At 33.6% G+C, this 27,092-nt stretch overlaps 1 protein-coding gene across 1 annotated transcript in view; it reads left to right on the plus strand.

Annotated features, from left to right (window-relative positions):
• LOC124622273 (cytochrome P450 4C1-like) overlaps positions 1-27,092 on the plus strand; it is a 118,498-nt gene that overhangs the window by 41,058 nt on the left and 50,348 nt on the right. Inside the window, exon 4 of the mRNA XM_047147936.1 lies at positions 15,478-15,663. Within this exon, the coding sequence (XP_047003892.1) occupies positions 15,478-15,663 (186 nt within the window). The remainder of the gene's footprint in view (positions 1-15,477; positions 15,664-27,092) is intronic.

The following is a 27,092-nucleotide window of genomic DNA, read 5'->3' on the forward strand; positions in this document are numbered from 1 at the left end:
TAGTATGCAAACAAGAAAATACAACTAACAAATTATTTATCTTTGTGATCGACGTTTAAGATATTTTGATTTAGAAGACACTTAGACATTCATAAACATTACTGTAAAGTACATAAAGAAGTAAAAATAGATATCTTTCTAAAGGACAAAATATTGAATTCAATAATTATAATTATTCATCAAGGGTTCCATTTATAATTTACATAGATTTGAAATATTTATTGAAAGATATTCAAACTTGTAAACAAAATCTTGAAAAATCTTATATTTACAAATATGAAGCACATTTCCCAATTTCATTCATCTAGTATAATAAATATTCTCAAGTTGATATTCCAGATCAAGCTACATACACTGGTAAAGATGCAGCAAAAAATTCATTGAAATCTTAAACGAAGTATCAAGAGAAATTGCTTGAATATACAAGCAAAATATTCTAATGAAATAAACTGAACAAGATGTGATCAATTATAAAAATCCAGAAACTATTCATATTGGTGAAAAAGAATTTACTTTTAGTGAAAACAAAATAAAAGGTCAGTGTCATTTAATAGGAAAATATCAAGCAGTTGCACATGAAGATTAATTACAAAAATCCTATATTTCTCCCAGTTTATATTCATAATTTAGCAAATTATGATGCTCATTTGTTTATAAATGAATTAGCAACTGAAAATAAAGATTTAGATAAAATTCCAAATAATTGTAAATTTATACTTCTTGTAGTAAACATGTTCAAATTGGATTAATTTTAAGATTCTTACATTTAAGTTTATTGCTGTCAATATTGATAAATTATATTTCCAATCTTACAAACAAAACCATTTAGGCAAACAGCAAAATAAATTGCAGGTGAACAACCACACCTAACGATAAAAAAAATAGTTGTATCCTTAGGAATGTATGGATTCTGGAGTAAAATATCAGGGAACCAAATTATCTGCAAAGGAATGTTTTATTCAAACCTTAATAATGATAACATTCCTGATGCATATTATTAAACTGAAGAAACAGTTTGTAATAAAATTCAATATTTGAAATTGAGATGAGTATACAAAATTATATACAGAGTTAATAAATCTGAACTTTAATATTAGCTGGAACTTTTCGAAAATTATAGGGAGCAATGTATTAAATCTTAAAAATTTAACCCATTATGCTGTTTTAGAGATCCAGGATTATCTTGGATTCTACTTTAAAAAAGACAAAAATTGACTTGGATTTATTATGTAATTATGATATAATATTATTTCTTGCAAAAGAAATTTGAGGTGGAATTTCTTAAAGTATTAAGAAATATGCTAAATCAAATAACAAATACTACTAAAGTTATAAGCCAACAAATCCATAAAATTATACTACATATTTCAATGCAAATTATTTATATGGCTATAGAATAAATACAGTTATTACTCTTTAAGTATTCTACTAAATGGATCCAAAAATTTTAATACTGAAAAAATTCTTGAAGTTCCAGATAATTACAAATGTGGTTATATTGCAAAGTTGACTTAGAATACACAAGAAAATTAAATGATTTAGTAGAGATTTACTCTTCGCTACAGAAGGAGGAAATAAATTATTAACACAGATCCAGGAAATTATATGCATTATAAAACATATTTCAAAACCATACCATGAACATACTACTGCAATTACAGAGAAGCTAGTAACACTTAATATGAAGAAAATTAATATAATGTTCAATAAACCGATTTAAATTGGAATGATTATTCTAGATGTATCAAAAATAGTAATCTACAAAGATCACTACAATGTAATGAAAACAGAAAATGGTGAACATGTTTATTTATGTTAAAGGGATAATGATTCTTCCATTTATGATATAAGAACTGAAGATTTCTAGGAAGACTTAAAATAAACGATAAACCAATTTGATACAACCAATTATACAAAACATATTATTTCTGCACTTCTACAAGTAAATATAAAAACTATTTGGGAAAATGAAAGATGAATAGTGATGAAAAATTATGTTTGATAATGTTAGTTTTAGATAAAAAATGTATACATATGCAGGTGGTGATAAAGAAGGGCAAAAATTATAGGAGTTAAGAAGGCAGTTATGAAAAATGAAATTACTAATGATGATTATTAAAAATGTTTAACTGAAAAAATAAAATAATATAGAAACAATAATTTGGTTAGTTCATTTAAACAGTAGTTTTGTACAGTTCAGTGTAATAAAATTGTTTTAAGGTCTGATGATGGTAAACATATTGTATTACAAGATGGAATGAAAATATTAACATACGTTCATTATAAATTCAATCAAAAAAAAAAGATGATATTACCGGTTTTAGGTGCACACAAGATAAAAAAATAGTTCTTAAAACATTTAAACAGTTGCACAAAGAATAAGAATTTTGAACAGAATAAAATATAAAAAAATTAATTATTTTTTAATATTTTTTTTTAGATATTATAATATTTATGTCTTGGTAAATACTAATTACAAATACAGTTTACCAAAAACATTTAACTTTTTTTCAATAGTCACTTTCTTTATATTTTTATGTTTTATAGCTAATTTCTCATTTTCTGTATTATCACAGTTATAATATATGTAGAAGTATTTTTAGCTTTCTTACCACCAGTCCTATAAATAAATGCTTTATCCTGCCAATTACGAAGAAGTTTTCTTTGTCTCCTTCTTTGACATGCTTGATGGAAAATTTTGAAGGTAAATTATGTCTTGTTGTTTTAACTGCTTCATGAATTTTTTGATTTTCACTTATAAGGAAATAATTCTATAAGAATTTTAATAATTAATACATTTAATTTTTTTCTATATAAAGGAAATCGCTTGTAGATCTAAAAAATAATAAACTTGTGTATATATATGTATTTTAACGATTATTGATGAAAAATATACTATCTGGTTTTATGAAAATCATGTTACTGATATTTTAGGATATGAACATCACAGATACGTAATTAAAGTGCATGTAAAACATACGAAAAGTTTAATAGCACTGAAATGGTGATATTAAGAAAAAGTCATCCACATACGAGGGCCGTTCAGAAAGTAACCTCCGGTTGATTTAAAAAAATGCACCAAGTTAAATAAAAATATTTTAATATATACATCTTACAACTACATCTTTGCACTATTTTTCTACATAGTCTCCATAGCGATTGAAGCACTTATCGTATCTCTTCACAAGCTTTGAAATTCCTTCTGCATAAAAATCACCCGCATGTGCCTGGAGCCAGCCTGTGACCGCATCTTTGAGCTCTTCGTCGTCATCAAACCGCTGTGACCCGAGCCATTTCTTCAAATGCATGAAGAGGTGATAATCACTTGGCGCCAGGTCTGGGCTGTAAGGTGGATGGTTGATAACGTCCCACTTGAAGGACTCAAGAAGGGCCGTTGTTCTGCGAACAGAGTGAGGACGGGCGTTATCGTGCAAAAAAACGATACCGGAAGTCAGCATACCACGGCGTTTGTTCTGTATAGCCCGTCGTAACTTTTTTATTGTTTCACAGTACACGTCTTGATTAATGGTCGTACCACGTTCCATGAATTCAACCAACAACACCCCTTTGGCATCCCAAAACACCGTTGCCATCAGTTTTCTGGCAGAAAAATCTGGCGAGGCTTTTCTTGGTTTGGTAGGCGAATTTGAATGTGCCCACATCTTTGATTGTTCTTTTGTCTCAGGGTTCACGTACTCAATCCAGGTTTCGTCACCGGTCACGATTCTGTTTAACAATGGTTCTCCTTCGTCCTCATAACGTGACAGAAAGTCTAATGCAGAGGCCATTCTTTGAGTTTTGTGGTGGTCGGTAAGAATTTTGGGCAACCATCGTGCACAGAACTTACGGTAACCCAATCTTGCTGTCACTATGTCGTACAAGAGAGTCTTAGAAATCTGTGGAAAACCAGTAGACAACTCCGACATTGAGAAACGTCGATTTTCACGAACTTTTGCATCAACTGTCTGAACGAGTTCGTCAGTGACCAATTATGGTCTACCACTCCTCTCTTCATCATGAACGTTTTCTCGTCCACTTTTAAATAAACGTACCCATTCACGGACAACTCCTTCACTCATAACTCTTGGTCCGTACACGGCACAAAGCTCACAATGAATAGCTGCTGCAGAATATCCTTTGGCTGTAAAAAACCTTATGACAGCACGCACTTCACATTTGGCGGGGTTTTCTATTGCAGCACACATTTCAAACTGCAACAAAAACTAAACTAGCGCAGGTACGACGTTCACTCGATCACGGCTTGATGCCGACTGACCTGTTGAGTGCGTGAACGCCCAGATGGCGTCGCTACTCCCCCCACAACCCGCACTGTGACCAATCGGAGGTTACTTTCTGAACTGCCCTCGTACACAATTTCTTAATGACCTTGGTATATATTTTTTGCTATGAAATGCAAACTGCCTATAGCAGAAAATTTTTAATATAGTTTTATGAAAACGTTTTACCAGCAGATCATTAACGTGGTGAATACAAGGTCAGAAAAGAAATAGTAGATACCTATAGAAATCAAACTTTACATTTTTGAGGAATAAGTAAGTTGGAAGAGAAACGAATAGAAAATTTGGAAGGTACAGTTAATATTGCTTCAGAAATGATAAACCAATTACACGAAGAATCAAACATATTATTACCACATGCTGTTGGTCAATTAAATTATGAAAATTAAAGACCAAATTTTGATAATTTAAGGATATATGACTAATTTTTGAAAATGGTTTCTAATTATTTCAACATAAATCAAATGCTAAAAATCAAATAAATGTTATCAGAAATAGAAATACAAATTATATAGAATTTATAAGTATTAATTATATGCCCAATTCGGTTAATTTTTGCAACCTAATGAAAGAAACTTTAATAATTGATTGCCATTGAAAGTACTCAAATATTTTAGATAATTTTTCAAGAGAGCAATTCATCGATGATATGAACAATCCAGCAAACCATTCCTTAAAATACAAATATAAATTTCCAAGTAATCTTTCCATAGTAAAGAGTTAGATGTCACTCAACGGTTGTTATATTCGTATATTAAACATAAAATTCACCAAATCAATCATTAGTTCCACCAACTCAGAATTAAAATACTCATATAATTTTTTACATTAAATCGTTTTTGTTAAACTTTAATTGAATATAAAAAACCTATAATTTTAATGAAACAATTATAATATGAAAATTATATTCAATTTCAGACATGTTTAAAATTTTGATAGATAACTCCTTTCATACATAGAATTATTTTTAACATTTTAAAAAATTACTTCAGTTTGATTTGTCCAATTATTGTGAGAATTATCCTAACTGTACTGTTTTGCAAATAATCGAAACTCAAGCTTTTAACAAAAATTTTATTACCTATCGTATTCAAAACTTTTTCAGCAAGGTACACATCTGTAAAATCGTTTTGAGTAGTTCGTGTTCACAAAATCTTCTTATGTTTGTACTCTAATTCAATCTTTCAATTTATTTGTAATTGGACTGGACTGATTAAGATCTTGCATCACGAAAATTGCCGTTGATCTTTTTGCTGTATATGATTAATATTATATTTTTCGCTACTAACTGAAATTTTTATTATAAAATTTTTTGTTGTCATAACTTCACAAATGTTTTGCTTTTTTGAACTTGAATAGTTCTTGAAGAGAGTGAATTACATTTCTACTTGTTTGACTTTCAACAGGAATTGCCCAAGCAAATTTTGAAAAACTATCATTAACAGTTAACAAATATTAATAACTGTTGTTTGTTTTCGAAATCACTTTCAACTTTCCACACTACATTTCGACTAAATGACCTTAGCATTAATCATCTACTGCTAAAGAATTTACATTTTCTCATTTAAAGTTTTTTCTGATGGGTTTATGTAATGTGTTTAATAATTTTTTCACGAATATTGAAGGTTAGTGATTTGCTTAGCCCCTCACCTAAGAATTTTTTTTAATTGTATTAACTTTAATGTCTTACAAATTGAAAAATTACCCTTGATTCTTTGTTTTCTATTATTAGTTGTTAATCTTTGAGGATGACTAGTTTCATTAAACTTTCCCTCCATCAAACTGGAAATTTGATTATAATGATTAATTTATATGGAATTGAAATAATTGTATCATTCCTTCAAATAAAATTATTTTTACATCAACAGGAACAGTTTTACTACATTCTTTTATACTTACAGAAAAACATTTGATTTGCACGAAATTGTGACTCCAGAACTTCAGGTTTCATTTCAATAACTTTCAGCACTTATCCAAATATCATAATCACCAAATGTTAAATCTTGACCAACAACAATGCTTTTTTAAGAATGAAATCACATTACCTGAACTTGTGCATTATTTATTAGCCTCCAGTCATAAAAGTAAGTTCAATAATGTGTTTATGATATACTATATAATGACGTTTTTTTATTGATTTAAGTACAGTGTTAAATCTATTGGTGAAACAGTCTTTAATTTGTTTTTTTGGAAATAATTACCGACTTCTTGTTTAATAATATTATCTGATGAATCTTTCTCAATATCTTTCTTGGAATAATAATTTTTGAACATAGTTAACATATTTACATATTGTTGTTTAGGTTTTCAAAGCCTTGTTTGCAAATATCTTCTACTAAATGCATCCAGACAATCATGTGGTTTGTTAATATTAACTATTCTTCTATATTTAAAAGACACATAATATTGAGCTACCTTAGAAATAACATAGAAATCGTTTCTCAACATTTTCTAATACATCATTTATTTTTGTATATGTTGAATTTTGAAAATCTTTGAATTTTGATCCTAACAATATTAATGATGGTATCAGTTTTTCAGTAGTTTTTGGGGGTATTAAAAAACTTAAAAATTCTGAAATTATTTCGTTATTAATTTATAGATCTGATGATCGTAAATTTTTAATTTTTTCTAAACTGCTAACGAGTTTATTTCCAAAAATGTCATTTATTAGATGTAAAATATCATTAAACTTGTAATACATGATAAATATTTTTAAAATGACACAAATGTCCACAAAATACTTTATCAAAATTTTGTTTTCTTTCCATATTGAACTAAAGAATATTTTTTCAAAATAGTGAATTAGTTGTTTTGGAATAATGCCTCTATATAAATCGAAAACTAAGTTTTTATCTTTATTTTTATAATAACTACACATTGAGTTTCATTGTGATCAGGAATATATAAATTTACTATTCCACACTCTAAATTTGTTCCTGCTTTAGGTAACTCAACGATCATAAAAATGGAACAAAAATTACTTATTTTCTTTGAATTGGTTTTCTCTGTTTCCTTTCTTTCCCATTTCCAAAATATGTCTTGTTTGTTCTTGTAATTCTTTATTAAGGTTTTTCTTATTTATAACTGCATTTCCAATTGCTGCAGTTCCACTGGCAAGTGAAGCAGTGTTCACTAAGTAAGGTAATGCAGCTAACAGTAATGGGAGAAATTCACCTTGATGTATGTTTTCCTTTTTGTTTGTTAAATATTTAACAATCATTTTCACAATAGGAATAGTTACTGAAACAAGGACATTTTGAACAGTTCTTTTCTCTCTCTTTCACTTTTGAACATAAATTAAAAACGGTTCAGTAATGTTCATTTATTCATTACTGAGTGTTAGTTAAATTAATTTTGGATTAGTATTGTCATGTGATATAAGGAAGCAGCACTTAAATGCATTCTTTCCTTTGTCATTAACTGAAGTTTTCTGTCTGTTTCGTGTATTTTTTTTACTTCTTTATTATCTCTGTAAGAATTAGTATGTTCTTTACATGCATCATCTAATGGATTAATTCCTTGATCTCTTCTAATTTATTTCCCTTCTAATTTAGTCCCCAGACCACAAAATCTGTAGTGTTGAAGATGCATTTCAAATGGTATATTTGTTAATTGAAGTATTAACTAAACCTTTTCCATATTTACTCTTTTGCTATTATTAACATGACTAAATTTGCCTCTTAAGATTTTTTTTCCAACTATGGTAACTTTTATTTCCAAGCTATTTGTTCTCAAAGAATTACTGTTAATCTGTCAATTAAATCTCTATCATCTTTCATCCAAATTTCTTCGACCCATTTTTCTGAATATTTTTATACTGAAACTTCACCACTTTCTCTGAATCACTAATAATGAGCAATCAAATTTTTTGACTTAATGATGCGAAATTGTTATCAAAAATTCGTTTATCTGATACTCATACATATTTCCCCTGCTGGATTTTATTTTGTATCGATTATTATTAGAATACAATGCTAAAATGGGAACAATGTTGTTGTTGTTGTGGACTTCAGTCCTGAGACTGGTTTAATGCAGCTCTCCATGCTACTCTATCCTGTGCAAGCTTCTTCATCTCCCAGTACCTACTGCAGCCTACATCCTTCTGAATCTGCTTAGTGTATTCATCTCTTTGTCTCCCTCTACGATTTTTACCCTCCACACTGCCCTCCAATACTAAATTGGTGATCCCTTGATGTCTCATAACATGTCTTACCAACCAATCCCTTCTTCTAGTCAAGTTGTGTCACAAACTTCTTTTCCCCCAATTCTATTCAATACCTCCTCATTAGTTATGTGATCTACCCATCTAATTTTAAGCATTCTTCTATAGCACCACATTTCGAAAGCTTCCATTCTCTTTTTGTCTAAACTATTTATCGTCCATGTTTCACTTCCAGACGTGGCTGCACTCCATACAAATACTTTCAGAAACGACCTCCTGACATTTAAATGTATACTCGATGTTAACAAATTTTTCTTCTTCTGAAACGCTTTCCTCACCATCGCCAGTCTACATTTTATGTCCTCTCTACTTCGACCATCGTCAGTTATTTTGCTCCCCAAATAGAAAAACTCCTTCACTACTTTAAGTGTCTCATTTCCTAATCTAATTCCCTCAGCATCACCCAACTTAATTCGACTACATTGCATTATCCTTGTTATTCTTTTGTTGATGTTCATCTTATACCTTCCTTTCAAGATACTGTCCATTCAGTTCAACTGCTCTTCCAAGTCCTTTGCTGTCTCTGACAGAATTACAGTGTCATCGGCGAAACTTAAAGTTTTTATTTCTTCTCCATGGATTTTAATACCTACACCGAACTTTTCTTTTGTTTCCTTTATTGCTTGCTCAATATACAGATTGAACAACATCAGGGATAGGCTACAACCCTGTGTCACTCCCTTCCAAACCACTGCTTCCCTCTCATACCCCTCGACTCTTATAACTGCCGTCTGCTTTCTGTACAAATTGTAAATATCATTTCGCTCCCTGTATTTTGCCCCTGCCACCTTCAGAATTTGAAAGAGATTATTTCAATTAACATTGTCAAAACCTTTCTCTAAGTCTACAAATGCTAGAAACGTAGGTTTGCCTTTCCTTACTCTTTCTTCTAAGATAAGTCGTAGGGTCAGTATTGCCTCATGTGTTCCAACATATCTATGGAATCCAAACTGATCTTCCCCGAGGTCGGCTTCTATCAGATTTTCCATTCGCCTGTAAAGAATTCGCATTAGTGTATTGCAGCTGTGACTTATTAAACTGATAGTTCGGTAATTTTCACATCTGTCAACACGTGCTTTCTTTGGGATTGGAATTATTATATTCTTCTTGAAGTCTGAGGGTATTTCGCCTGTCTCATACATCTTGCTCACCAGATGGTAGAGTTTTATCAGGACTGGCTCTCCCAAGGTTGTCAGTAGTTCTAATGGAATGTTGTCTACTCTGGTGGCCTTGTTTCGACTCAGGTCTTTCAGTGCTCTGTCAAACTCTTCACACAGTATCAAATCTCCCATTTCATCTTCATCTACATCCTTTTCCATTTCCATAATATTGTCCTCAAGTACGTTGCCCTTGTGTAGACCCTCTTTATACTCCTTCCACCTTTCTGCTTTCCATTCTTTGCTTAGAACTGGGTTTCAAAGCTCTTGATAATCATGCAAGTTGTTCTCCTTTCTCCAAAGGTGTCTTTAATTTTCCTGTAAGCAGTATCTATTTTACCCCTAGTGAGATAAGCCTCTACATCCTTACATTTGTCGTCTAGCCATCCCTGCTTAGCCATTTTGCACTTCCTGTCGATCTCATTTCTGAGACGTTTGTATTCCTTTTTGCCTGCTTCATTTTTTGCATTTTTATATTTTCTCCTTTCATCAATTAAATTCAATATTTCTTCTTTTACCCAAGGGTTTCTACTAGCCCTCGTCTTTTTACCTATTTGATCCTCTGCTGCCTTCACTATTTCATCTCTCAAAGCTACCCATTCTTCTTCTACTGTATTTCTGTCCCCCATTCCTGTCAATTGTTCCCTTATGCTCTCCCTGAAAATCTGTACAACCTCTGGTTGTTTCAGTTTATCCAGGTCCCTGATCCTTAAATTCCTACCTTATATTGGAACAATATAGCTGTATAATGTGATAAATGAGGATCTGTAAAAAGTGTATTCTTGTCTTCCTTTGTTATTTGTTCTTTACTTAAGAGATTCATTAATCCATCTTTACCTTCGTATGTCCTATCGCCATTAGTTAATTTAACTCCATTAAATTTTACTGGTAGTTTCCTACCGTGTTTAAATACAGCCACCGGCCATAATCCAAACACTTTATCTTCACTGTATTAATATATTAGAAGATTCTTTCAATTACTTTTTTTATCTTTTTTTTTGTTCTTTTGGAGTTGACCCGTTTTGTATCTTCTTCATATTTCGTTAATAAATCATGTATTTCTGATTCACTTGCTATAATCTCTTTTAACAGTGTCATATTGTTTAATCGTTAGAATATCATTAAATTATTCCCAGTAATGTCGAGAATAACTTCTCAGTTTACTTCGACTGATTTTAACAGTTTTTCTCCATATTCTCTGGATCCTTTGTAAACTTTTTCAATTATATTGATAACTGATACTGTTTCATATTTTGTTCTTCATGATTTTTTTCATTTCTGAAATTCAGCTTTTACATATTCTTTCCCTTTTTGAATTCATTTCCTTTTTGAACAATTTCTCAATCATATTTTGCAAACATTTATTAAGAATAAAAACACGATAATCATTTTTTATTTAGCATTTAATGTTAATGTTTAACATTTATGTTCAGTATTTTATGTATCATGTATATCTTGAACGTTTCTTTTTAAAGTTTATGTTCAACATTTCTGTTAATGTTTGTTTGTAGTAATTAAAAATTTGTTAATATTTTCTCAAAATTTTGTTTCAATAATTTTTTGTATCACATCAATTGCTATAAAATAATGTTTACTATATAATTTTTTAAATTCATCTAACTTTGAATCTCCCAAAAAAATGTGTGGTAAATATGATTTAAAATGTGTATCATCTTGTCTAAAAATATTTTAAAAAGTTATATTTTCTCTAACTAATTGATTTAGAATTTTTGAATATATTTGTCTCAAATAAATACAGTTTATTTCTTTATGTTTTTCCCCTCATAAATTTTCACTAACTATATCTTGATTTTCAAGAAACATGTCATCAAAAACTACAACTGAAAGTTTTCAGATTCATCTAATATAATAATTTCGTCATTATTTGCAATAAGACTAACCATTTTTTTCAGTAATATTATCTTCAATTTTTTTACATCTTTTTCTTAATTCTTGATATGTGAATTCATTTAAAAATTTCAATAAATATGCAATTTATTAATATCTTCCAGTTTAACCATTCTTTTGCCAAAATATAATTAAATCACTAATTTAGTTTTTCCACTTCAACTTGATCCTACAATTGCACAATGTACTGAGGTTGGTAAAAGTTTACTATGTAAGTTTTCTTGTTTCATATCTGGAACTCTTATTGTTGCTTCCCAACCTGTCATTTATTTACATAATGTTTACTAGTATTAATGAGTAGATTATTTCTATTCCATGATAAGTCCTCTGCTCTAAAGAATAAAATTAACTGTCCAAAAAGAGAAACGTATAAAAGTGTTTAACCAGTAGGTTTTCATTCAACTTTTTTAACTCTATATAATACAGCAATGAATAACAAAATTTCCTGAAATTGAGAAATAATAGAAGTTCCGGTTGGTCAATATAGTTTGAGAAATTTAGAAAAATTTATCCCTCGAAAAATCCAAATATTCAGTTAAAGCAGATAAAATTATAAATATAATTGTTATTGAAAGTGTAAAAAAATATACATGCATATAAAAGAAGATAATAGTGCAAGTTTTTTAGGGTTTGATAATCAAAAAAGTGAACCTAAAAATCCTTTGCTGAAGATGTTCGATAATTATTCCATTTCAATTAATTAATGTAAATTTTAATTTTGCTGATGGAATGTTATGTAAACATAATGATCATTTTCATCAAGTAACTAATATTATTGCCTTATTTATTCCTAATTCTGAATTAGGACACTCAATAATTTATGAACCAAAGCATCCAAGGATAATTACAATTTTCAGTAATATTCAAAATTTAGAATTACCTTTAACTGAGGAAAATAAAATTTAATTGAGTTCAATAGTGCTTGTGGAACACTTGTTTTAGAAATGGATGAATAAGTATTTCCTTATCAAATGATGAACCAAAATGAAAGGTATCAATTTTATTCATATCCTGCAAATGGGAAATAAAAAATAATAAACTTCCTATCAAGGGAACAGAAATTAATAATAATATTGGTGATGTCTGAATTAATCCTGATTTTGCACAACTTTATATGACCTTTTACATTATTAAGAAGTTGGAACTGATTTTTCTGCATATGGAGATAAATGTAGTATTAAACTAAATGATAATTATGTCTTGAAATTTTATGATCATGTTACAGTTAAAAAAGGAAATAATATTTTATATGGTATTGAACATCCTTTAAATTCTCATTCAACTCTTATATGTTTAACTTCTTCCCTTTCAAATGAGTGAAATATGGAAGATCATATTTTTAACAAAGGAAATTATAACTAAACAAAATGAACTTTTTTATCCATTAAAATTACTTGGTCGATTTTTTGAAGATTATAAAGAAATTACGTGAAAAGGTCATTTAACTGTTATTTTTACCGGGAGTTTGAGAAAAATCATGATGATTTTATTCCTTGTTGGACTACTGAAAATGATAATTATACACTTCCCAAAGGAGGTAAAATGGTTTTTAAATATATGGAAATTCATGCTCCTTTTGTTAAACATGAACCAGAATATTAACTTTAACTAGAATACAAAGGGCTTAAAAATCCAAAAATTCGAATTTCTTTCTTCATATGCCCAACAGTCGTATTCACTGATTTACAGGCAAAAAGATATTTTGAAGTAGATAGTTCTAGTTATTATAATTCTACAGAATTTCATATTCCTTACTTTACGTTTGTTTTATTACAAACTGATCGAATAAATAATCAAAATAATAGATTCTTCTTAATTCGATCATGTTAAATTACAAAGTATTTATGTTAAAAGTCGAAGAAATTAAGTTTTTCTTCATGAATTGTGGAATCTTTAGCCACCAAGTAACTTCCTAAAAGATTATGATTCCTTTAGGGAGTTTTAAGGAATAATCCAATTAAATAATGATGTAAATGCAAGTCCTTTCAATTTTATTTAAAATTTTCAAATTTATGCCATTAATATGACTCAAAGAATGAATGTTTTTATCACCCAAAAAGCAACAATAAGATTATGTGCATCCTTTAATGAGAATATTCCAAATGACATAATTGGATATTTTCTTATGTATGGTAAAAAGAATTTAACTTACCATTCTCAACATAGATTGCATACTGAAACTTTTTAGTTAAGTAAATGACAGAAAAATTAGAAATAATTAGATTGTTCAAATTTTTCTTTACATTTCTTTTTTAAATAATTTCAGAAAACTAGAGATGATAAACAGCGAAAACCTAAGTTCTTCACAAATTAAAACGTTTAAAGGCAGTAACTATTCCTCCCTTCAAGTGTTTTAATTTTTTTTTCTTTAATTTTTTTCTATATGAATAAAAATGTCCATGAGTGGTAGCACTGAAAAACTATTAACAGACCCTCACAATTAATGTAATGGTTCATCACAATTGTGTACCAATTTATCAGAACATAAGAAACTTAAATCTTATGCAATTTCAAACGTTGTACTTTTACCTACTAAATTTGAAGATAAAATAAAATTGGTTTTAGATGAGACATATAAAATCACTCTTGTAGGTCATTATTCTAAAATCTTTAAAAATGGTAGAGATAGTTTAGATAAAATGCAAATTTAAATTTTGTTTATTGTGGTTAGAAGACGAATATAGGTTTGCCTATTCATGTTAATGAATTTGAATATATTTTAAAAATTTTGTTTCTTTATTTAATTAAATCAAGATTTCCTTTACTATAGTTTTCTAACTTTCTTAAGTAGCTCAACTTTACTTGACATTTTTGTTTCCAATGTATTTATGTAGAATTAGAATTTGGATTTAGGGAAATGAGATATTTTGATTGGGGCAAACCGGGAAATTGGTTTCTTGGTCGGCATCCTGCAAATTTGGCTCAGAAATTCTCTTTGTCTCAGAACACCCTTAGATGGACTACTGAAAGGTAACCTCTTTTTCCACTGGTGTTAGTGTTTATTGATTTGACTATAAAGCCTTCCTACCATACATCAATCTGTTGTCAAATAAATTAAGGCATCTATGGAATAATTTTCCTAAACTCCTAGATTTTCAGATTTATGTGCATTGAAATTCTCACTTGCTGTATATAGAGTTAAGCCTGTCTGTCCATACTGAAAAAAGAAAGAAATTCACATGACTTTAGAATTTTTTAAAGTGTAGTTAAAAACAGGTAAGCATGCATGTCTGCTCAAGAATATCTACTCTCTCGACATTAATAAGAAATTTCAAAACACTATGTGCACTCTTTGATATTACAATGGTATGAAACTCACATGTAAATATCCATTGTAGTAAACAAAATGGAATAGCCTCATTTTGTTTCCATACAGAACTGTATGGACTAATTTCTCACATCGCAACAAAAGAGCAGAAAAAAGAATACCAAATTTTAGAAATGAGGTGTATTACCACCTATAAAGGAATATAATACATTGTTTATACACATGTGTTTATACACATGTGCTAACAGAAAAATATATGCACATTTGTTAAATTTATATGGACGAAACACACTGCCTAAGACGAATCCAATGTCCATATTGTAAACAAAACTTTTTTCTTTCCCTTCAGCACAGTCAAATTCTTGGTATCATAACCGGTTTTGCGTATATGCATAAGTTATAATGTGGTGTACTCAAGTATCAAAAACTTCAATCTGATTATGATACCAAATGTGTAATTCGAGGCCAAAAATTAAAAAAAAAAAGATATTAAGTATAGTAAATTTTTGAATGTAGCTTCCACCAGAGAAAGAAAAAAAAACGTTAAAGCAATTTGGTCATGCTGAAATTAAAAAGTTCTTCTGGTCAGATTGTCTAAGTCTGTGCATGTATTTTTTTCAGGAGCAAAATGGCACTCACGACGCAAGATGATAACACCTGCTTTCCACTTTAGCATCCTCGACAATTTCACTGAAGTGTTTGCTGAGAAGTCAGAAGTATTAGTAGACATTCTGAAGACGAAGGCTGATGGTGAAATATTCGACATTTATCCGTATATTACGCGCTGTGCTCTGGACATCATATGTGGTAAGAAGTTTGGTGCCTGTAAATCACTGGATAACAGCTTGCAGAACAGACAATAAGTTGTAATATGGAGTATCTGTATTGATGCAGTAAGAAGGACAGCAGAATTTTTAAATCTTACATGTAATTGCAACAAAAGAAATTCTTGTTTTATTTGAGTAATGCTCACACGAAATATGGGCAGTGCTCACACATAATACTTGCACATGCATTTTGAACAATGTCCTGACAATTACCTGGGAGTCTGCTTTCTACCAAGAACTCATAATAAAACGAATTTTAATATCTGGTGTAAATGAAAATGTTTCATTAAGTAGACTGAAAAGGAAGTGTGGCACAATCTTAGTAAGCACTTTTGTGAGTCAAAATTTACCATCTTAGAAGCATTTGCAGAGAATTTAGGAACCGGATTTTGAGTCTAGCAGATTTGAACATAGAAATGCCATACTGGAGCAGAGGATATATGCAGCATTTAAAACATTCTGATAATTAGTATTATGTATGATGTATGAAATGAAGCAAATTAAACAATACTAATGAAAAGTCTATGTGAAACTGTCTCTAGAACTGGGGTTCCTAACCAGTTGTTCTCCTGGAAAGCTTTGAGAACTATGGTACTTTGATGAAATGCTTTGTTCATTTTGAAGGCTAATTACACTTTAAAAAATGAGAAGAATTTCGGTTTTAAGTCATAACTAACACCATTAAACTCACAATAAAATTTAAAAAAATTATTATTAGTGTAGTCATTTAGTCTGAAAATATGAGCATGTTATTAATAGTTATTTGTGGAAAATGTATTCACCTCCCATGGAAAACCAGTGTTCTGCAGAACACAGTTTGGAAAACCCTACTCTAGAAGAAGGGAGAAGATTTTAAGCCTCAAATTATCTCATGTAAACATAGACAATTCGACAGCAATAGCCAGAACAGTGCTGACAAAGCTCAGATGGGAAGAAAAATATTGAAATTTAAAAAGATCATGAAGTACTTTTAGTAGATTTAAGAGTCAGTGATATTAGAAAAATCGCAGGCTCTAACAACTCAATAGTTAAACAAATGACGAAAGCAGACAGGATCAAGTTCAAAGTTTCTTATTTATCAATAGATATCTCGGTGAATTGATTGAACCCAACTTATCAGAAAAAACTTCGATATTCGTGAGAGTCAACAAATTGGAACTAGCCTGTCTACTGACTGAACACCTACAACAAGAAATGCCTGTCACGCAATCTGAAACTGAAGCATTACGCATCAGTCATATGACCAGAAGCCCTGTATGCCATGGAATGTCTTTCCATGAACCAGAGAGGTCTGATGGAGAAATTGGAAGTCAGAAAGAGGAGAATCCTCAGGAAGATCCTTGGCCCAGTAGAAGAAGCTGGGGAATTCAGATGGTGGCAACTCAGAGCTCTATGAACATATCAACTGGCTCTCTGACTGTGCAAGAAAAAGATGGGTAGCTTTCTATAGCCATGATGCAAGATTGCCTCCAAACAGGTTGACAGACCGTCTGTCTATTCACCTTCTGGCTAAACAAGAAGGTCTGCACCACAGAAACCGAGAAGGACATTAAAGAACTAGGAATAACTGATCTCCAAAACAGACAGTCTGTGAGAAACACCCTGAAGGAAGTCCGAGGATTTCAGGAAAATCCCTGAAGAAAGGGGACCCCCTAGACAGAAGAAAGGAAGGAGTTACACCGACAGAGGATGCGGCAATACTGGGCAAAGATCAAAGCACAACAGCTGAACAAGCGTGGTCCAAAGTACGCCCATTCGAAACAAGAAGAAGAAGAAGAAGATACACGTGCTACAAAAAGTTTTTCAAGTACTTGCGAGCCATCTCATTAGCTGTGCAGCAGAGGAAAAGCTGTTTGGCAACAAAGTTTTATAAAAATATTTAATCAATCAACTGATTATATTTAAAATTTCTAAGGGTCCATTTACTTTCCGCAGAGTACCTGACACTCGAGGCATATCTTAACAAGGAAATATATTTTCCTTTGACATAAATAGTCTTTGCTGTTTTGCTCGGAACCATCATATATTGGAAGTCTACACAACTAAGTGTGTGTGTGTGTGTGTGTGTGTGTGTGTGTGTGTGTGTGTGTGTGTGTGGCTTTGGCTTTTGTAACATACTGGAATGTCAGTAAGGTACAAATAACTTTCTACCTTTGAACTTTGGTAAGAAAATACTTGATGAATGCCATAATAGATAAGACAGAAAATGCACTGCCACCTGCAAGAAAAGCATTTCTGATAAAAAGAACAAATATAACTTTAATTGGTAGGATGTGTTTTCTGAAAGTATTTATCTGGAATATAACCTTTTACAGAAGTGGAAGTTGGATGATTAAGCAGTTCACACAAGGAGAGAACAGAAGTTTTTGAAATGTGATGCTGCAGATGGATGTAGGAGATTAGGTGGGTAAATCGAATAACTAATGAGGAGGATTGGAGACGAAAGGAATTATGGCACAATGCTGTTAAAACAAGGGATCGGGTGCCAGCACTCATCCACTTTTGCAGTGGAAGAAAGGGTAGTGCATTGACGGAGCTGTCATTTGTACTTATATGATTTATATGATTAGGTCTCCGATGTGATAATAACCGCGCGACCGGAATTAGCAGACACTGTAAGCAAAATTGTACCTACAGCTAAACAAATGGGGCATTACATTACAGAAGTCTTTAGGTAATTCAATACCCTGAGATTCACTGTGTCAAGAGTGTACCGAGAATACCAAGTTTCAGGCACTACCTCTCACCATGGGTACCACAGTGACCGACAGCAACCACTTAACGACTGAAAGCAACACCAACTAGGTAGAATTGTCAGTGCTAATAGATAAGCGACACTGTGTGAAACAGCGGCAGGAATCATTATGGGACGTACGAAGAACATATCCGTTAGGACAGTGCGGCACAATTTGGCGGTAGTGAGCTACGGCAGCAAACGACCGACGCGAGTGCCTTTGCTAAAAGTGTGACATCGCGAGTAGTCATCAGTTAGAACTCAAACAACTGGAAAATCGTCACCAGATTTCCGTTGGTAAGAGCTGATGGTGGTGTTCGAGTGTTGCACAGACCTCATGATGCCATGGACCAAAGTTGTCAACAAGGCACATTGGCTCCGTAATGGTGTGGGCTATGTTTACATGGAATGGACTGCGTTCTCTAATCGAACTGAAACGATCATCGGCTGGAAATGGTATGTTCGGCTTTTGGGAGACCATTTGTAGCTATTCATGGAAATCATGTTCCGAAACAAAGATGATATTTTTATGGGTGACAATCCACTGCGTCACCGGACCACAGTGGTTTGAGACGGGTTTGAAGAACGTTCTGGACAATTCGAGCGAATGTTTTGGTCACGCAGATGGCCCGACGTGTATGCCATAAAACATTCATGGGACATAATCGAGTGGTCAGTTCGTGTACAAAATTCTGCACAGCAACACTTTTTCAATTATGGTCGGTTATTGAGGCAACATGGCTCAATATCTCTGCAGGGATCTTCCACAGACTTGTTGAGATGATGCCACACTGAGTTGTTGCATTACGCTGGGCAGGTGTGACACGATGTTAGGAGGTATCCCCTGGCTTTAAAAAATGGTTCAAATGGCTCTGAGCACAATGGGACTTAACATCTGTGGTCATCAGTCCCCTAGAACTTGGAACTACTTAAATCTAACTAACCTAAGGACATCACACACATCCATGCCCGAGGCAGGATTCGAACCTGCGACCGTAGCAGTCACGCAGCTCCGGACGGAGCGCCTAGAACCGCGAGACCACCGCGGCCGGCCCCCTGACTTTAATCACTTCATTGTATAGTGCTACAATGTTTATACAAAGAAGGGATGGATTATTAGGAAACACACTAAGCCAGCAAGGCGAAATGTAATTATCAACTGTTTTCGACTGATGAGTAACTCTGTTTAGGGTTATGTCCACGTGATTGTACAGTATTTTCGAAATACTGAAAAAAATAGATGACAGATATCACATTGTCTTTACGTTCGACTGTTTAAAGAAACTATTCCAAATAAATATCTTTTATCGCACTTGCGGAGCAGTCATATATCTAGAAAACTTCCAAAGTCTGAGAGATATTCTTCTGAATTAAACTTAGCAATAATCTAGCTCACTGAGCGCTATTTTTGCGCTCCTGGTTTAGTTCTTTTTAGTAATTTTGAGTTCGGGTTGAGTGTGTCTTTACCCTTTCATCGCCGGCCGCGGTGGCCGTGCGGTTCTGGCGCTGTAGTCCGGAATCGCGGGACTGCTACGGTCGCAGGTTCGAATCCTGTCTCGGGCATGGGTGTGTGTGATGTTCTTAGGTTAGTTAGGTTTAAGTAGTTCTAAGTTCTAGGGGACTTATGACCTAAGATGTTGAGTCCCATAGTGCTCATAGCCATTTGAACCCTTTCATCATTCGCCATGTTTTAACGCCTGGTGGCTGATATGGTACTGAATGCAAGAGGGTTTCGAGGTCCTGAAATTGAGTGTGATCACTAGTAATTCACATTCGAAAGAGGCCAAAATGACATAAAATGAAGTGTTGGAAATTGCCAGTGAACAATGAACCAGCTTTTCATCTAAGCCTTTTGAGAAGCCCCAGTAACCTTGTTTATACCAAAAAGGACTTCGTGAGCCAGTAAAAATACCACATGTAAGAAAGAGCTCAGAAGACCAATGGGAGGCTCTCCAATAGATTCCAAGAGAAGCTGCCGATCAGAGCCTTGCCAGAAAAGTAAAATGGCATAAGAAGAAATGATGAAGAAACTAGAAATATGATGCTAACGATGTTGTAGTGGACAAACGAAAGGCATTTGTGAAGTATCCGTCAACAAGGAAACGGAACGACAAAATAGAACGTCATAGGAAAAAAACTATCGCTGAAGGAGAAATATGCACAAAATACAGACTTGGTTGGGACGATTTTGTGGCCCTTTTATAACATAATATTCAAAGGTCCAAACCACAGATGTTTAAAATTTTTAAAACGCTGAACTGCGAGAGAAAGGATGTGAAAGTGAATCAGTTTATTTAAACGGCTGCAATACTTTCAAAATTTATGGCCTCAAACTTCAGAGCCTCATACAGGTCAGCTCTCAGGGAGCTGTTCAAGAGACACCATGTCTAAGTGTGAACTTATAAATAATGAACAAAATAAAAATTTCTAACCCTCAGAAGATTCGATTAATCTTGAGAGCTGTACTGAGTTAATTCGCATTCCCATCTTCAAGAAAGGAAATCTGAAAAACAGTGATAACTACCGATGAATAAGCTTACTGAACAAGGCTTATAAAATTTTTGCCATTATCATGATACTCTGGCTTTCGAAAAGAAAACTCGCAATGATGGATATTGATGATTGGAAAACACGAGGAATTCAGTCAAGAAACACATAGTGCTTTCGTCGATTTCAAAAGAACTTTCGTTAAAGTCAACAGAAACGAATTATTACAAACTCTAGAAGATCATCAAGTTCCCCAGCAACTGAAGGATGATAAATTCAGACATCAAATTTAATCTCTCTCAAGGATGAGGACAAATCACCAGAGCGAGGCGGAATACAGGTAGAAGTACCACAACGATCCGGCTTTTCACCAATCTCGCCTATTTTTTGTATGAAAAAAATCATTCAAGAGTGGAGCTAAGTGGCATACGGCTTCATTCAAATCAACAGCACGAGGAAAAATTAAACAATGTTCTTTGACTATTGGCCAGCAGACCCTGTCTGGTGTTGCTCGACTGCCTGATGCAGTTCTTTCCCTGAGACAGAACTTCGACCAATCGTGCTTCTTTGTGGTGAAGACGAGAAGAAATGAGCAGGAGAACGCTAACACCTAGTCCCACAGCGAAGAAATCGCCGACTCGGCCGGGAATTGAAAGAGGGACCCCACGTTCTGGAGGCAGCGATACTAACCAGTAGACCCGAGTTGCAGTAAAACAGCCACACAAAATCAAGTTGCTTCACTGTGTGCCATCAGAGGATGACCTGCAGCGTTCTCTGGACATTTGACAGATCATATCCGAGAAATACAGCATGGAAATTACCACCGAAAAAACAAAGTAGGATCTGTGAGGAAAATTAAATATTGGAGATAGCAAACGTATTCGCATATTTAGGCTGCAAACGGTCCTCCCCGGAAAGAAGTTGATCCAGCTGAAGAAAACACCAGGTGTACAAAAACAATGGGAGTCATTAATAAGGTAACGAAACCTTCTCTTCTCCAGAAGCACACCAGAATACGCCTGTGACACGCTAAGGCAGCGAAGTCTGGCCAATAAAGGCAAAAAAATGCGAAAAGGTTACCAGACTATGAAATGAAATGCTGGAAGCAAATAAGATCACGTAATACATGAAGATGTATTGCGGGAACTTAAAATGGAACCCGTCATGCATTATATACAGAACTACCGAAACAACTGGAGAAATCATTTACAGCGAATGAGTTCAAAGAGGATCCGAAAATCGATGCTATACTAACATGCCAATGGTGTAAGAGCTCAAGGTCGACCAGAGAAAAGATGGCAGGAGGACTTCTAGAGGAAACCGTGCCAGCTCAACAGACCCAATTCTCGGAAGGAAGATTATTGTAAAGATTAGGGTTATTAAGAAAGTTTTAGTGTTCAACTCATTCGGGTACCTACTTACTTTATCAGAATGGGCATAGAACTTAGGTTTGAAATGTAGCCCATGTAAAATACAAGCAGTCTTAGTCGCTCGTAAAACGCTGGCTGCTCCCCAGTTCGGAGAATCTCTTCCACGCTTAGTCCTCAATAGCAAAGAAATCACCTTCTCTTCTTATGCAAAGTATTTGGGGATAGTTCTGGACCATCACCTATACTGGACTGAACGCTCGACTACAGTCTGTGATAAGGTGTCAGCATCACTTCATTCATTATAGAAATATAAGAAAGTATTTCCTCTCGAGCTTAAAAAGGAACTTGTGGATCCACTAGTACTCCCCGATCCTTGATTAAGATGATCCTATTCTCTGAAGATTTTTCTATGATAGCTCACGTCAGCTGTAACTGGCAATCAATGCTATTGTGCGATACATTTATGATGTACGCTATTTCGACCAACTACTCCTGCCTATGAACAATTACCATGACTATATGCCGATGAGCGTAGACATTATCGTAAGCTGTATTTGCTGCATCATCTTCTCAATTAATGCATTCCTCTCTGTTTATCTTCAATCCTTACGCTACTGTCTGAACAACACAACAGAAATACTCGTTCTCAACAAAGTAGTATCATCTTCGTACCACTAAACCATCCTGCCATGTTCTCTAGATAATTTTCTGTATCAGGAACCCAATTTTGAAATAATCTTTGTCATAACGTTCGAGAATTTAAAATCCTTTCAAACTTCAAAATCGCTAACGGCTCACATTCTAGCAAATACCGTATTTTGCGACCTGTAAGATTCACTTATTTCTTCCAAGAACTGCCTGCAAATTTCAGGTGCCTCTTATATTTGAAATTAATATAAAAATGTCCAGTGTTTCATTTAAAATTCCTGCTAGTCTTAAAAATGGCCATATATTCGATGCCGCAGGAAACCTATCTCTGTCTGGCAACATTGGATTCAACTCGCAGCAGCAGTGTACCGATGCGACGAACAAGAGTTGCAGGGATTCAGAAGCTTGCTAACACTGTCTCCCTCCGCTCCCGCCATCATAAACCCAGAACACTGTCTAACTCATCATACGCCATTGCAGCCTACGGTGCCAGAAACTTGAACTGAAAGTGATGTGTGTTATCGGTAACAGTACAATACTCTTGTTACTAGCTAGTTTCGTAATGGAAAACAAGTAAAAGGGGTTCATATGATACGGGCAATAAATTGAAAGTAATAGCATGTGCAGAAGAACGTTGAAACAGAGCAACTGAGAGGCATTTCGGCTCTTCACCAACAGAAAAAACCATTCGCGGCTGGCGGACTAGTAAAGAAGAACTGACAAAAATGAGGAAGACTAAACGTGCAAAGAAAGGACGGAGTGCAAAATGGTCAATACTAGAAGATGACACATTGAAATGGATTCAAGGAAACCGTCAAAATGGCCCTGGAATTAATACAAAACTGATTCACAGAGACGCTCGTAAGCTAACGCTACAGTGGAACTTAACAGAGTTTCAAGGTGGAGTTGATTGGTTCTACAAGGCGAACCAAAAGCAAAATTTCTCAGGAAATGTCGGAATAGTTTGAAGAGAAAACATCTTTCTATTGCTTTATTATTCAACATCGAAAGAAGATTAGTACTACGCCTAATAGCGAATATGGACGAAGTTCCTCTGACAGTTGATGTGCCTAGCAATATAACTGTTACCATGAAAGGTGCTAAAACTGTAATTGTAAAAACAGGTAGGCATGAAAAAAGAACTACACTGTTGCCCTTTGATGCTGTGCTGACTATTCTAAACTTATTCCAATGATCATTTTCAAGGGCAAAACAGTGCCAAAACCTTCTAAAATACTGCCAGGTGTTGTTCAAATCATTCAAATGGCTCTGAGCACTAGGGTACTTAACATCTCAGGTCATCAGTCCCCTAGAACGTAGAACTACTTAAACCTAACTAACCTAAGGACGTCACACACATCCATGCCCGAGGCAGGATTCGAACCAGCGACCGTAGCGGCCAGATGTTGTTGTTCACGTACATGACAAGGGATGGATGGACCACTCTTGTGTGAAATTACGGCTTAACGGGCTGCAGAGAGAAGGAAAGATGCTTTATTGAAGAAGTGTTCCCAACTTGTAGTAGATCAGCTAAGCAATAATTTGAAAAATTCTGTGAAAGAGAAACTGAAACAGGGAAATACACAGCTTGCTGTTATTGCGGGAAGACATACTTCATAACTGCAATGTCTTCATATCTCGTTAAATAAACCATTTAAAGTGCATTTTGGAAAGCAATGGAATGGATGGATGATGGATGAAACACAGTATGAATTCAAGCCGAATGTAGCTTTAAAACTATCTACAATGAAACAAGTGTGCCAGGGGATAAAAACAGTCGTGTTCTAAAGTGAGAGAAGACATTATTGTTAAGTATTTCAAGAAGTGTGGCATAAGTACCGCTCTCGGTGGTAGTGAAGACCGTCTTATATATGAACAGAACAACGAAGATGACGACGACGACGAAGAAGAAGATGAAGAAGAATATTCAGATGTTGATTTCAGTGATTTTAAAGAAGACTTTTTCTTAGTCTGGACTTGCAATCTAATAACAAAAACTGTAGAAGTGCTATATTTTTAAAAAATTACTTAAAAATTAAGGTGTATCTTATAGTCTATAGTGTTTTATAGTCTGTAAAATACGGCAGATATGTCTTCTTCCAGCTCACTTTCATTAGCCCTTTCTTCCCCACCATTGTTCCCTCTCCTTGTTTACAGACTCTCTATTAAAATACTTCTTTCATAGCAGCCATTGTTACTTCCACTTCAAAGTCTCCTCTTTCATTATCCTTTCCACTTCTTCTAATAACAAACAAGGCTTCAAAAAAGCTAATCTAATCAGTATTATTCTTAATGTCTTCATTATTTTATTATTGTTATTAGTGTTTTTACTATTATTATTATTATAAATTATTATTTTTGTTAATAATGCAAATTATCGTTTCTCACTTTGTTATGTAACAACTAAATTAATATCAGTCTTAATTCCTCCATTATTTTATCATTGTCTTATCATTACTGTTATTATTGCTAATTATTATTTTATTACTACTGAAAATTACTATTATTGTGACTGCTACATAATATTTTTGTATGTGTTTTGCGTGGTCAGATGTAAGAAATGCCCTTAAGGTCCTAATCTGTTCAAGCTAATTAAGTAATAAGTAATTAAATAAAATAAATGTGACAGTGTGCCCATTCTGTCTCAACGATTGATTCAGTATTAGGTTTCCCACTTTCCTGCTAAACACAACATAGATCAGACTTTCTCAAAGGAAGTGTTACGACGCTGTACTGTGTACCATCGTCCAGTAGACCACTATATGAAATTTTGTTCTATCCAGAGTTTATAGTATAGTGACGTTACCTTTTAAGAGTCAGATAGAACAATCACTAACCAGTTTCATGACAGTTTGAACATGTTAACACCTTAGTGGTGACCGTTTGTCAGTTAGGATTGTTGACAATTCCAGCAATGGTAGAAATCTGGAACAGTGGCAAGCTAACTCCTCCCACTTAGTGAAAATAAGGACACCCTGGTGACATGGTCATTTTCAGTGTTTTATCCAGAGTTTATAGCATAGTGTAGTTACCTTTTCAGAGTCAGATGGAATAATCATTAACCTGTTTCATGATAGTTTGAACATGTCAACACCTTAGTGGTGACCGTTTGTCAGTTAGGATTGTTGACAATTCCAGCAACAGTAGAAATCTGGAACAGTGGCAACCTAACTCCTCCCACTTAGTGAAAATAAGAGCACCCTGGTGACATGATCATTTTCAGTGTATACACTCCCATAACAAAGTGGTCTAAAACTTTTAATTAAGTTTGTGGAAGGAAGGACTTGTTATTCGTAAACAGTGTTCATTCCCTGGTATATGTGCGGAGTTAATACGAGTTAATCACAACTTACAGGTTTAGTTCGCTAGCGACGGTAGCTACTTAAAAGACTACCGTCAAGCATCGAAAGATGAGTGAATACGAGCATGCAGCCCTATCTGCTATAAATATTTTCATCAGCAGATCCATCACTAGTATAAAGCACAAGAAATTCCTTGATTTGTGTAATTCAGACCTTGCATAAAGAAATGGCCCAGTCCTAACAAATGGCTGATTATAATGTGTTATCAACAAAAATTGACACAATAGAATTGTTCTTAAAAGGCCTGCTAATGTGTTTCTTTCACTCAAAATGTACACTTCCACTCCAATTGCGTTGTTACTATATTTTATCATGAGCAGACGTTTGCAAGTATAAATAGTGCTTATATCTTAGTTTAAAGTGTCTTTACGATCGTGATATCACTTCAAGTTTCGACACAGAATCTAGAGCCACCTTCTAACATAACTTTATTTGAAATAATGATTTTGTGCCACATAAGAGAACATTTGACTATATTTAGACTACAGATTGTGTACCGTGAATGTATAAATAGGCCAATAAGGTTCTCACAATTCCTGGTACGTTTGGGGTAGAGCAAAAGTTATGTCATCCGAAATTAAATGTTGTTCCTGCCAGATTTTTCCTATAAATAACGATGAGAAAGATGCTATCTGCTCTGTTCGACAACTATTTGCTAGAGGAACTATTATTACCACATGCATATCGTTCCCACACTGAATGAATGTTTTATGAAATACGTTTTGCTGCTTCAGCTCTTTTTCACTAATATTTATCTGCACCTTGCGCCTCGACAGCATGCTACCATCATCAGGTGCATTACAGTTAC

Source organism: Schistocerca americana, chromosome 7 (genome assembly GCF_021461395.2).
Source record: "Schistocerca americana isolate TAMUIC-IGC-003095 chromosome 7, iqSchAmer2.1, whole genome shotgun sequence".
In the NCBI taxonomy this organism is placed as follows: domain Eukaryota; kingdom Metazoa; phylum Arthropoda; class Insecta; order Orthoptera; family Acrididae; genus Schistocerca; species Schistocerca americana.